The 14,550-nt window shown below is 39.4% G+C and overlaps 1 protein-coding gene across 1 annotated transcript; it reads left to right on the top strand.

Moving 5' to 3' along the window:
* Window positions 1–13,370: 13,370 nt before the first annotated feature.
* Window positions 13,371–14,312, top strand: LOC130045853 (olfactory receptor 5AN1-like). The gene has a single exon (XM_056138729.1). The coding sequence runs from the start codon at window positions 13,374–13,376 to the stop codon at window positions 14,310–14,312; it is 939 nt and encodes a 312-aa protein (XP_055994704.1). The 5' UTR covers window positions 13,371–13,373.
* Window positions 14,313–14,550: the final 238 nt, after the last annotated feature.

The raw sequence follows: 14,550 nt of genomic DNA, 5'->3' as shown, positions 1-14,550 counted from the left end.
TGGAGACTTTACTGGGCCCGCTCAAGCAAATCGATGAACAACGGGAGGATGGTGATGGTGGTGATGCTATTGACTAAGACTGATGCTAATTCTCCATTAAATGCTTGGCAGAAGTTATGCAAAGAATTCTCTTTCAGTAATTTTGTTGTTGTTAAGGTTTTGATTATTCATCTAGTATCCTTATTTGTTAGTGGTTTTTTTAGAACTTTTCTTCTTTCCTGATTCAGAGTTCAGGTTCTCAACTTATGATTTTAGTTATTTCATTTAGGCTGCCAAGATTTTGTACATAATCATAGACCAGAAAAGGCTCTCGTGGCCTGCCCTACCACAGATATGCCACAGATGTGAAAATAGTTTAGTGGATTGTCTGTAATTATAATATAGTTCTTCCCAGTCTCTGTGCTCCAGTATCATCTCTATCAGTTCTAAGATTTGTCACATTGATGTTTTCATTTATGAATAGCTATTGTTTTTCTCCTGATAAAGAAAACAATGCTGTCTGGATAATATTACTCAGAAATAAAACTCATACTGAATCTTTCAGTACAGTACTATGTTGTTTCCTGAGAGAGAAAATCTATAAAATTGAGAAAATAATTGAGGTAATAGTGCAATTACTAGGCTACTTTGAGAGAAATTCAGTATGAAATTATCAACAAAAAATTATTATAGTACATGAGATATATATGTGTGCTCCAAGCATATATTATCAAGACCATGTTATAATTTTACAGACTATTTACAAAGTGTTGATTTAAATATATATATCTGAAAATGTTGAAAAATAATTACAACCATACCACGATTTTTTATTTAAAGAAAGATATCTTAGGGGCTCTAGCCCTAGTACAAATGTAGGGCACTTACCTTATAATCTGACCTGGGTTTGAAACCTAGCACCATAAAATCTCTGGAGTTAGTCCTGAGCTCAGAGTCAGGAGTAAACTCTGAGCACCGACAGGCAAGCCCCACCAAAAAGGATAAATAAAAAATTCAAAATCTGTCTAAATGAACCCCTGGAAGAGGAGAAGTATTTCAAAATTATTCTGCAAGGATTCCACTTATTCTTTACTATTATTAAGCTAGCAGTTATATATTGAATAATCAAAGACACATCTTTCATTTTATTGTAGGTGGAGGATTCTGAACCACACCAAGCTATGCTGAGGTCTTACTCCTACTCTGCATTCAATAATCACTCCTGGCAGTACTCCGGGGACCATAGGAGGTCCCAAGGATCAAACGTAGTTGGCTGCAAGCAAGTTAAACTCCTAAATTCCTGTAGAGTTTATCCAGTCCGAAAGCCAAAGTTATTTTCATCTGTGATCTATACCTTTGTTATAGTACTAAAGGGACTCCTGTTTTTTAAGTTAGCCATTAAATGTATGAATATCCTATTTCCTGGGCTGGAGCGATAGCACAGCGGGTAGGGCATCTGCCTTGCACGCAGCTATCATGGCCAACCCGAGTTCGATTCCTCCTCCCCTCTCGGAGAGCCCGGCAAGCTACCGAGAGTATTCGATATGCCAGACACAGTAACAACAAAGTCTCCAATGGAGACGTTACTGGGCCCGCTCGAGCAAATCGATGATCAACGGGAGGGCCTTTACTTACTTACTTACTTATCCTATTTCCTATAAGACATTATGAATTAATTGAGAATATGAAGCACTGAAAAATAATTCTTGACAATTCAATATGAAAAGCAGGATATGGGGCTGAAGCAATATTAGAGTGGGTAGGGTGCTTGCCTTGCACGCGACCAACCGGAGTTCAATCCCTGGCATCCTCTATGGTCCCCCAAGCACCGCCAGAAGTAAGTCCTGAGTGTAGAGCCAGGAGTAACCCCAGACGGGTGTGATTCCCCCTCCAAAAAAAAAAAAAAAGAAATGCTGGGATACCTCCATGAGGTTAATGAAGCATTCTTCTTAGCATTCTTGAGCTAATTTGCCAGCGTGGTTTGGCACATGCCTCAGGAAATCGAAAGCTAACTGCAAAGCAGTGCAAAGATGCGATCAAGGAAGACCTCAAAGAGAGAAGAGCAGAAGTGCTGGTAGATGCGGCAGAAGCCGGGAAAAGTATTCATAACGCCCGCCTGTCCTTCGCCAACTACAAGACCAAGATGGCTGCCCTCCAACGTCCTGATGGATCCATCACATCCTCCAGATCGGCAATGGAGAAGATTATCCATAACTTCTACTCAAATCTCTTCGATAGCCATGTCCACTTGCCGACATACCAAATTCCACAGGATGGAAATGTCATTCCCAACGTTCTCCCTTCCGAAATCCAACACGCCATTTCGTCGTAAAGAAGCAAACAGCACCCGGCCCAGACAAGGTCAGACCTGAACACCTGAAGAACCTGCCGTCAGTACTCATCAATACACTGGCTCGGCTCTTCAGTCGCTACCTGTCTAAATGCAAGTTTCCGTCCCAATGGAAAACCAGCAGGACCGTACTACTGTTCAAGAAGGGAGACATCCATGACATTGGCAACTATCGCCCGATCTGCCTATTGTCTGTCATCTACAAGTTGTTCACGCGAGTCATCCTAAATAGGATTGGCAGAACACTAGATAAAGGACAACCATGCGAGCAAGCTGGGTTCCGCAAAGGATTCAGCACCATCGACCATATCCACACAATAACCAAGCTTCTTAATAAGTACTCAAATAAATGGTAAAGGGAACAAATAAATATTGTAAAACTGTTGTTCCTTGTAATACATTCTTTTGTTTCTATTCCAGAATTAGGAGCATCAAGACAATGGCAAGGGGAAGAAATCTTACAGAAATCACCCATTTCATCCTTTTGGGTTTCTCAGATTTGCCTAGAATCTTAACCCTGCTCTTCATTGTGTTCCTATTGATCTACATTACCACTGTGACTTTGAACCTGTGCTTGATTACGTTAATAAGAATGAACTCCCACCTGCACACACCCATGTACTTCTTCCTTAGTAATCTCTCCTTCATCGATATCTGCTATGTGACCACGACAATTCCAAGATGCTCTCTGACTTCTTCCAAGAAAAGCAAATCATCACCTTTCTGGGTTGTACTGTTCAGTACTTTTTCTTTGCATTGACGGGACTGAGTGAGTCTTGTGTGATGACAGCCACACAAGATTTGGATTTGGATTTATTTAGAATACATTTGTGCCTTTATGCCTTGTGCCTCCATGAAACCAAATTTAAAAAAGAAATGAGAGATAGGAATTAAGAAATAAGGAACACTAAAGGTCAAGGTTATGAAGTTTCTCAGAGGCTAGGAAGAAAACAAAGTCATCAATCTCCTGGATGCCTGTGACTGGAGCATACTCCAAGATACATTCAGTAACCAGGAAAGTCCTCAGAAAGGTGGGTCTAGGGAGGCAGAACATGATTCTAGATCTATGAATCTTCCAGAAATTCCAGAACCTTAAGATCACAAGAACCACCAGGATAAGGGATAATACAGAGACTCAGAGTCAAGCAAAAAAGAATTTAAAAAAATATTTTAATGGTGTGTTTTTCAGACTGGGGTTAGACTATAAGATGCTAGTAGAACTTTACAAGAAAGAAACATACAAATCCATCAAAAATGAGGAGAAGAAATGAAGAGTAACTTCCTCAAATAAGAAATATGTGTCTAACAGTATGGACGATTCTCAAAAAATTAGAAATTGAGCTCCCATTTGACCCAGCAATACCACTCCTGGGAATATATCCCAGAGAAGCAAAAATGTATAGTCGAAGTGACATCTGCACTTGTTTGTTCATTGCAGCCCTCTTTACAATAGCCAGAAACTGGAAGAAACCTGAATGCCCAAGAACAGATGACTGGTTAAAGAAACTTTGGTACATCTACACAATGGAGTACTATGTAGCTGTTAGAAAAGATGAAGTCATGAAATTTACATACAACTGGTACAATATGGAAAGTATCATGCTAAGCGAAATGAGTCAGAAAGAGAGGGATAGACATAGAAAGATTGCATTCATCTGGGGGATATAAAGTAACAAAGTATGAGATTAATACCCAAGAATAGCTGAGATCAGCACCAGGAGGATTACTCCATAACTTAGAGGCCAGCCGGGTATCCTAGAGGAAAGGGCAGTTCAGATAGAGAAGGGAGCACCAAATAAAGGATGTTTGGAGGATCCTCCCAGGAGGGGAGATGCATGTCGAAAGTAGACTATGGACTGAACATGTTTGCCACTCAATGGCCTCTTTTGCAGACCACAACACCCAAACGGAGAGAGAGAACACAGGGGATTGTCCTGCCACAGAGGCAGGGGGGGATGGGGGGATGGGGGTGGGAGGGATATTATCCATGGTGGTGAAAAACGGGCACTGGTGGAGGGATGGGTATCTGATCATTGTATAATTGAAACCCAAGCACAAAAAAAAATTGTAAATCTACAACTGTAAAAAAATAAATAAATAAAAATAAAAAAAAAACAAAAAAAACAAAAAAAACAAAAAAAAAAGAAATATGTGTCTAAAAGACACATGTAAATAAGCTCTACACCATTAATAATCAGCAAGATGCAAATTAAAGCAATGAGATATCATCTCTTACCTCAGAGACTGGAACACATCAAAAAGAACAAGTACAACCAGTCTGATGCAAGATGCAGGGAGAAAGGGGACTCTCAAAAACTCTTCTCTGAATTCCTTATCAGAGAGAAGATAAAGCTTGCTGTTACTGGTTGAATCTTCTAGGTGACTCCTCACACATTAAGCCTGATAGGGTTCTGCATTGCTTTCCAGTTGCAACTTGTGCAGTTTGGAGTTGTTTCTGCTGTGTTTTTGTGTGACTAATGACTATAGTTCGGATGTCTTAATAAGGTCATAGTTAATTATCAAGAGGTAAAGAAACGCATCGCCAACTCTTCTACACAGTTTCCTGGAAGTGAGGTTCTGAGGAGACAAGCCAAGTGTCTAGCAGCCTTCCCATTCCTTTTCCACTTTATAGGCAAGATAATCCTGACCTAAGGGAAAATATGGCAATCCTGAGTAGTAAGTCAGGTTCCCACAGATGCCACATTTTGCCTCAGTTTCCTCTTAAGTAGACATTGTTTCATTAAAAATTAGTACAGGTAAAGGTAAAGGCCCTCCCGTTGTTCGTCGATTTGCTCAAGCGGGCCCAGTAACGTCTCCATTGGAGACTTTGTTGTTACTGTGTTTGGCATATCGAATACGTCACACGTAGCTTGCCAGGCTCTGCCGTGAGGGCGAGATACTCTCGGTAGCTTGCCGGGCTCTCCGAGAGCGGCAGAGGAATCGAACTCGGGTCGCCCATGTTGGTTGCATGCAAGGCAAATGCCCTACTGCTGTGCTATGTGCGCTTAGGACAAGTCTCATCCAGAAATTGATCTATTGTAAAACTCGGGTATGTGGGTTTTGTGACCGAATTTTCCAGGCTCTCATGGTATCAGGGATGAGCTACCTACATCCATACTTCAGTTCTTCCCGAAGCCTGGCAGTCATGCCCATGAACTGCCCCAAGCTGGCAGCAAATAAGCCCATTAACCAGTCATGATAGAGAGACTCATAAATAAATCTTGAAAGAGACCCCATTCAAAATTTTAGAATTCCTGGGACACGTGGCCACAAATGCAAGTGTGCAAATCTCAAACTCTACACACACTGATATATCAGGAGTAGCACACCAGATTGGGTGGGGTGTAAAGTAGAAAGCAACCAATCTTGATTAAGAAAATATTGACATGCAAGTCTTAACGTGTAACATATTAATAATCTCTTATACAAGGACTAGAGCAATAACACAGTGGGTAGGTCATTTGCCTTGCACGCAGCATACCCAGGTTCGATTCTTCCAACCCTCTCAGAGAAAGCAGCAAGCTACTGAGAGTATCCCGCCCACATGGCAGAGCCTGGCAAGCTCCCCGAGGCATATTCGATATGCCAAAAATAGTAACAAGTCTCACAATGGAGACCTTACTGGTGCCCACTCGAGCAAAACTGATAAACAACGGGAAGACAGTGCTACAGTGCATACAAGGGTTTAATGGATCCATGGTGAGATACAGCCTGCAAGTTTGTCCATTGGACAAACTTGCAGGCTGTCGAATGTAGCCTGCCCACAGGGCAGAGTCTGGCAAACTCCCCGTGGCCTACCAAATATGCCAAATACCAGTAACAATGATGGGTCTCATTCTCCTAAAGAGCCCTGAATATAATCTCAGGGCTAGGATGAAAGAGACGTTACTGGGGCCTGCTCGAGGCAATCGACGATTAACAGGATGATGAAATGAAATGAAATGAAATGGTGAGATACAACAATCTTCACACACTTTCTTCTAGGGAAAACTTTTTCAATCATTTTTAGCTAAATATTCACAGCAAAAGGTAAAAAGGTAAAGGCCCTCCTGTTGATCGTCGATTTGCTCGAGCGGGCCCAGTAACGTCTCCATTGGAGACTTTGTTGTTACTGTGTCTGGCATATCGAATACTCTCGGTAAGTTGCCGGGATCTCCGAGAGGGGCGGAGGAATCGAACTCGGGTCGGCCATGTTGGCCGCATGTAAGGCAAACGCCCTACCCGCTGTGCTATCGCTCCAGCCCACAGCAATCAATATAAAATAGACTATTTAGTGCCTGCTATTGGGGCAGGCTTCAGTAGTGTTTGGGAAAATTGGAAATAATGGTGGTGGGAAAGTGCAATGGTGGTGGTATTGGTGTTGGAATATTTAATGTAATGCATCTTGATGAACAAGTTCAAAAAATAAATAGAATAGAATAGAATAGAACAGAACAGTGCAAAACAGAACAGAATAGTGTGTTAGAAAAAATTCTAGTTTGTTTGCTGCCTGAACTCATGTGCTGTTTGTGTCCACATGGCAAAGCACATGTGGTGCCTGAGCATAGTGTTACCTGTGTCTCCCCTCTGTGTTCTTGGACCCTCTCCATCTTTGGAGAATCCCGAGTTTGCTCTCGAGCAATAACTTTCTCTCTTTTTCTCTCTCCTTCCTCTTCCTAAAAAATCCTCTAATAAAATCTGGTTTTACTTCAAATATAAAGAAACAATTTTAGGATCAGAACAAAAACATATGGGCCTGCCATATGGTTGCCACTCCCCCGAATGCACCAGGAGTGTTCCTAGTGCAGAGCCAGGAGTGACCCCTGAGCATCACTAGATTTATACTCCCACCCCCACCCCCCCAAAAAAGGAAAGAAGATTAAGGAAATTGATTCTATAAAGAACTATTTTAATTTTACCTATTTCTATCAACCCTAACTGGAAAGTCAGAATTCAACCCAGAATGGCAATATTTACCAATACTTTCAACCTGGGTTGAAATCAAGATAAATAACACATGTATCTTTGGTGTTTCTGTCTTTGTGTTTTGTTTTGTTTTGTTTTGTTTTGTTTTGGAGTCATATCAATGATGCTCAAGGCTTACTCTTGGCTATATGCTCAGGGATCACTCCTGGGGCAGTCACAGGACTATATAGGAAGTCAGGAATCAAACCCAGATTGGTTGCATGTATGGCAAGCACAAAACATGCTGTACTTTGGCTCGATCCCTCCAGATTTCTTATTTCCTAGATTTCCTTGCCTATACACAGAAAATACTGCGTGAGTACCTCAGATGGCTGCTATGATAATTTTTAATGTAATGGAGATAAGGTATTGTACAAATGTAAGTGTGATAGCACTTTGTAAACAGGAAAGTGCCCACGTATGAAATCTATTGTTATACTTGTATCAGCCATCAGTGTCATATTGGGCAAATATCTTGGCTGCATGAACTTTGGGTGGAAAATTAGGCTATTAAATCACACAATCTACGGCTGTCACCTCTAATGATGCCAAGTTCATTAAAACAAAAAAATACAATTAAAGAGTTTAGATAAGACCACAGGGAATTTAGGAATTGAATCAGAAGGGAAATGGAGAAGGCAGGGAAATTAGCCAAAAACTCTATGACAACCATGACTACAGAGAACAAGTATCTGGAGAGTTCTCTCCTGTCTTTTTCTCAATCATTTTTTCTCTTAATACCACATTTAAAAGGATTCCCAATTTGTGGGCATCTCTGTTGCTATAGCTGATAGTCAATTTCATGGCCAGAAAGATTCATCGTGGAGGGCAATAGTGCCCATCTGGAAAATTCCTTCAAAGACTCACATTTGATTTTTTGCCGAGACCTCTGACTTCTTGGGGTCTTTGGGTAAAGATAATAAGGCAAGACTTATACAACAGTGAATTCTTTGTTTTCTCGGTAGCCATTTCATTCTGTTAGAGGGACCTGTGTGGCACAAGGTTTATAATTCTCAGTCTCTCCCATTCCTCAACTCTTCTTTGATTTCATTTCTATAACTTACACTAGGAATTTTCCTATAGTTCTTTCTCTGTACCCAACCTCTCAATTTTCAGTGAAACTCAATCTAAAATATTAGTACTTTGTAGTAAGACAATATGCTAAGTTCTGCAATATCTTAAGAATTTGATTTTGAACTCTGTTACACTCAAGGATTTTTTACTTTTTACTTAGTAAAGTCATCTAAAAATTCAGTGAGACCATGTAGATAAAGTCTAATATATTGCAAAAGTTAACCATTGAGCATTAAACATGCTAGTAATATTTTTAGTTTCAAGGGAATTAACTAAGATGAAAACTTGCTTGTCTCTTGCCCAGCTTATCCATGTTGAAGATCCCTTTATTTTAATTTTTTCTCTTGTGGATTTTATCTTACATAATAACAATTAGTTGTCTTTCTAACTCTGGTACAAAATTTTTTAGAAGCTAAAGAAAAATTGATCCATCTGTGATCATAAGACAATTTCATTAACTGTCACTGTCACTGTCCCCCCGTTGTTCATCAACTTGCTCTAGTGGGCCCAGTAATGTCCCCATTTTGAGACTTGTTACTGTGTTTGGCATATTGAATACGTCATGGGTAGCTTGTCAGACTTGCTCGAGCAGGCCCAATAACCTCTATGGAATACCTCATCGGTAGCTTGCCAGGCTTTGCTGTGCAGGCGAGATATTCTCGGTAGCTTGCTCGGCTCTCCAAGAGGGGTGGAAGAATCAAACCTGGCTCAGCCATCGGCTGCGCGCAAGGCAAACATCCTACCACTGTGCTATCGCTCCAGCCCGATTTGACATTTTGATAAATTTCAGGTAGCTCTAGCTTGTCGTCTTTGGAGACAGCAGGTTTATGGAGACTCTAGTATGAATGATTCAGATATTAAAAATGCTCCATTCTGAACATAGCTTTTAGCCAATCTGTTTCTTTCAACATTCTTACATTGTTTACTTAGCAATATTCATGACTTTCTAGAACTGACTTTGAGCTCACACAAATTTGCAAATAACAATACCCATAAAAGACAAGTTTTGTAAAAGAATTCTATTAGCAGGATTCCTGCTGTTAAAATCCCCAACCAATATTTCATCAGACACCTTTCTTCTCCCAGAAGACAGTGGACATAAGCAAAAATTCAATCAAAAAGAGTGAGTATATTCAAATGTTTTTACGACTTTTTCAAATATTTACAATTAAAATGGTAGGCAATTTTGATCTATACATTACTACACAACTCCTATTTTTTAGAATTATGAGTTATATATTGCATTTCATTATATTTGCCTTTGTTTTGGAATATAATGAGATAAATTTTAGTATAAATATTTGAGGATATTTTATTTCTTGACAATAAATTGATCAGTTATATTGGTCACTATTACATTTGTAGGATGTACTGTTAGATATCTTATATTTTGAAAATGTTCTCTCGAATCTAACTCATTCTGCATAAAATATCTAGCAAGTTATGCTGGCAGCTCTCAAAAAAGTAAACAAAGATTCTAAAATTCCTGCAACATTTCCAGAAAAAGGACATTCAGATATTTTATTTTCATGTCCAAAAGAATATGGGAGACATGTTCATTAATATTTTCAACATATTTTGTTGTGTCGCCCCGAGTTCGATTCCTCCGCCCCTCTCGGAGAGCCCGGCAAGCTACCAAGAGTATTCGATATGCCAGACACAGTAACAACAAAGTCTCCAATGGAGACGTTACTGGGCCCGCTCGAGCAAATCAACGATCAACGGGAGGGCCTTTACCTTTACCTTTTTGTTGTGTCGCATAAATATTATAGATGATTATCATTAACTAAAAAATCATCTCTTTTAGCTAATGTGCACATTTAACATCACCAGTTCTATATTACTTATAGTGGCAGAATAAAAAACTGGCATCATGAGTTTATACTCGATCTGTCTTGTTTGGTAATCCAGTTTCCTCAACTCAAGGCCAAGAATCTGTCAATATACAGTACTGTTTATTCTTAATATTCCTTAAGAGGGTTTACATACATGGCTTTTGAGGGTGGTGTGGTGCCACAGCTGGCTGTGCTCAGGACTTACTGCTAAGTCTGTACTCAGGCATTTCTCCTGGCAGAGCACTGGGAACCATATAAGGTACCAGGATTTGAACTTAGGTGGACACAAGTTACTTAAGGACTACTGGAAATAGTACTACAATAAGCATGAAGGTGCAGGTCTTTCTGGAACTGTGATTTTTTTCTCTTTGGATGTATACTTAGAATAAATCAACTTATGATAGTTCTATGTTCGGATTTTTGAGAACCTTCAGACACATTCCTATACATGATACTATACTAAGTTACATCCCATCAGCAGTGTACAAGTACTCCCCTTTTTCCACTTTCTTATTGGTATCACTCTCGTTTGGTTTTGTTTTTCTGATTTGATGATAGCAATTCCAAGCAGAATGATTTGATATATGATTGTGATTTGATTTGCATTTCTGAGGTAAATATGATATTGAACACACTTTCAAGTATCTGTTAGTCATTTGAATATCACCTTCGTAAAAAAGCTATTCGGGATCAGGAAGTTGTGGTATAAGTATATAATGGAATATTATCTAGCTAATATTCTTGTCCAGATAATTCTTGTCCAGTATGATCATCTCCAACTTTTATTGTCACTGTGGTCCCTTCTCTGTCTTAACTACACACATTCCATACACACAACCCTCCCCCCAGCACGCACACATGCATGTGCGAGCGCGTGAGCGCACTCTCTCTCTCTCTCTTTCTCTCTCTCTCTCATGGCAAGCTTCTACCTTGAATCTCATTTTAATTGTCTTTGGGTATTATTCTTTGTGTATTGTTCTATGAACTATTTTTTTTGAGTGGGGGCTGTTTTTTGGTTTCTTTGTTTTGTTTTGGGGTCACACCCACTGATGATCAGGGTAAGCAGCCCTACCCCTCCGTATTATGACTTCACCCTTTCCCTGTTTTTATCCTATAAATGAGTGCAATCATTCTGTGTCTGTCCCTCTCCATTGTGAAATTAGTTTAATTTGCTTCTTCCTCTTCTGATTTTAGAGGATGTTGACCGAGACTGATGTTAAAGTTTCCTTAACCACTTAGTAGAATTTGTTATAAAGTCAACTCTTTCCATACATTCTGTTGTTGAAGAGGTTTTTTTTTTATTGCTCCAGCCCCACATTTTTTTAAATTTTTATTAATGAGACTATGAGGTTTTAATTACTAATCCAGTGTCCTTCCTTGTTGTTGTTATTCAGACATTTCATTCCTTCCTGATTTAGATTCCAGGTTGTCCATATAAACGAATTTAGATATTTCTCTTAGGTTGCGAAGATTGTCCTGGAGCTCCCAAAGACATACCCCAGGTATAGATAATTATAGTTTACCTGATCATTTATCATTCCAATGTGACTTTTATTTTGTCTCCGTGCTTCAGCCTCACCTATGTTCTAAGATTTTCATGATGAATTTTTTGTTTATGAATAATTGTCATTTGTTCTTCTGATAAGGTAAATTATGTCAGGAATTATCTATGTCTTGATGATATCACTCAGAACTGAAACTCAATTTTGAGTACTTAATCACAGTGCCATGTTGCTCTAATGGCAAATATTCTAAAATTAAAACATTAATTGAGATAATAATACATTGAACAGGCTCCTTTTCCTTTTCTGTTTATTTGTTTGGTTTTTTGTTGTTTGGCAGGGGGCAGGGAAGCTCCACTTTGCGGGTCACATCAGGTGATGCTCAGGCCTTTTATTCCTGGCTCTGAGCTCATGATCATCCTGTTGAAATCAAGGGGACCACATGGGATGCCTAGCACAGGACTCAAGTCAGCCATATGAAAGGCATCTGCCTTACCCCACTGTACTATGTCTCAGACCCCAAAGAAGACTCCTTTGAGAGAAGTTCATATGAAAGAATCTCCAAAATAAAATACTTTAATATGCATGAAATTCACGAATACTCCAAGAGAATATTATCGAGTATAAGTCATAATTTTCCAGGCTATTTTAAAGGTGCTGAATATTCAGTTGTTTCTAAGAAGGAACTTTTAGGGGCCATAGCAATAGTACAGTGATAGAGCCCTTGCCTTACACACACCAGACCTTGGTTTGATACTGGGCAATGTATATGTCTGCCCAATCCCCCACCTGGAAAATTCCTAAACTCACATCAAAGTGTAAACCCTGAACAACACCAGATGGGGAGGAAGAAAGAAGATGAAGATAAAGAACAAAAGTCAGTTACTGTAATTAATGAGCTATACTTTATTTATAGTAATGTTGAGATTGTTATTTTTTAAGTTGTCCATTAAATTTATGAATATCATGATTGGACCAATACTGCAGTAGATAGGGTGCTTGCCTTGCATACAGTCGATATGGGTTTGCTCCCCAGAACCCTATATGATATCAAGAGCACTACTAGGAGTAATTCAACATTATGGTCATGTGACCTCCACAGTTCCCATGATGCTTTCTGACTGCTATCAAGAACAGAAACTATCAACGTTATAGGTTGTGCTGTTCAGTATTTTTCCTTTTCATTGATGGGAATGAGTGCCGAGCCAGGAGTAAACCCTGAGCATCACCAGATATGGCCCCAAAATCAATAAAAATAAAACAATAATAATAATCACTGTCACTGTCCTCCAGTTGTTCATCGATTTGCTAGAGCGGGCACCAGTAAAGTCTCTATTGTGAGACTTGTTGTTACTGTGTTTGGCATATTGAATACGTCACGGGTAGCTTGCCAGGCTTTGCCATGCGGATGAGATACTCTCGGTAGTTTGTCAGGCTCTCCAAGAGGGGAAGAGGCTATATCTTATTTTTCTGTAATATCTATGAAATAATTGAGAACATGAATAAACAAGCATTACTTCTTGACTATTCTAGATAAAATAACTAATATACTTTCACCAGGTCAGTGAAGCTCTTTTCCTAAATACTCGGAAGGGGGGAAGGGCAAAGTGAAAATTGTAATGACATTGTTGCTCATGTATAAGTAATGCATTCTCTTGTCTCCTTTATGAATTTAGGAACATCAAGATAATGATAAGAGAAAGGAATGTTACAGAAATCACCTATTTCATCCTCTTGGGTTTCTCAGATTTGCCTAGAATCCTACCACTGCTCTTCATTATATTCCTATTGATCTACATTACCACTGTGACTTGGAACCTGTGTCTGATTATATTAATAAATATGGACTCCCACCTCCACACGCCCATGTACTTCTTCCTCAGTAATCTCTCCTTCATCGATATCTGCTATGTGACCTCCACAGTTCCCAAGATGCTTTCCGGCTTCTATCAAGAACAGCAAACTATCACCGTTATGGGTTGTGCTATTCAGTATTTTGCCTTTTCATTGATGGGACTGAGTGAGTCTTGTGTCATGACAGCCATGGCTTATGACCGCTATGCTGCCATTTGTAATCCACTTCTCTACTCATCAATCATGTCACCCTCCCTTTGTGTGCGGATGGTATTGGGATGCTATACGGCTGCATTCTCTGGTTCTCTGCCCCAATTCTGTGCCATACTTCAACTCTACTTCTGTGGGCCTAATATTATTGATCACTTCTTCTGTGACATGCCCCAACTCTTAAACTTATCCTGTACTGACACTATCCTTTTACGAGTCATATTGGCTGTAGTAACAATGATCTTTGGAGTAACAAATGCCATACTTATCGTGATATCCTATGTCTATATTGTCCGCGCCATCTTAAAGATCACTTCAGCTAAAGGCAGATCCAAGGCTTTCAACACCTGTGCTTCTCAGCTGACAACTGTCACCCTCTTCTATGTGTCAGGTGTCATTGTTTATTTACGTTCCGGCACTGGTAGCCCTTCACCGCTTGACCGATTTGGATCAGTGTTTTATTCTGTGTTGATCCCCATGTTGAATCCTTTGATTTACAGTCTGAGGAACAAAGAAATTAAAGATGCCTTCAAGAAGCTTCCAAAGAAAAAAGGGTATTGCTGAGGACAAATTCCTTCTTTAAAAATTTTATAACACACAACTGTAGGTGCATAAATCTACCAAAACAAAATTCACATGCCCCAGACAAAAACAACACTTTTTAAGATAGATAATATCTAAGATAGATATTATTTCATTATATTATTTAAGATAGATATATGAAAAAATGGACAAAAGCTGACTCAAAGCCACACAAACCAAATATTTCTCACTCCTAGGCTTCTTTACTTCCAAACTACAT

The sequence above is a fragment of the Sorex fumeus genome, unplaced genomic scaffold, assembly GCF_029834395.1.
Source record: "Sorex fumeus unplaced genomic scaffold, SorFum_2.1 ptg000007l, whole genome shotgun sequence".
NCBI lineage: Eukaryota > Metazoa > Chordata > Mammalia > Eulipotyphla > Soricidae > Sorex > Sorex fumeus.
Note: the sequence above shows the minus strand (reverse complement) of the source record. Positions and strands in the feature narration are given on the sequence as shown.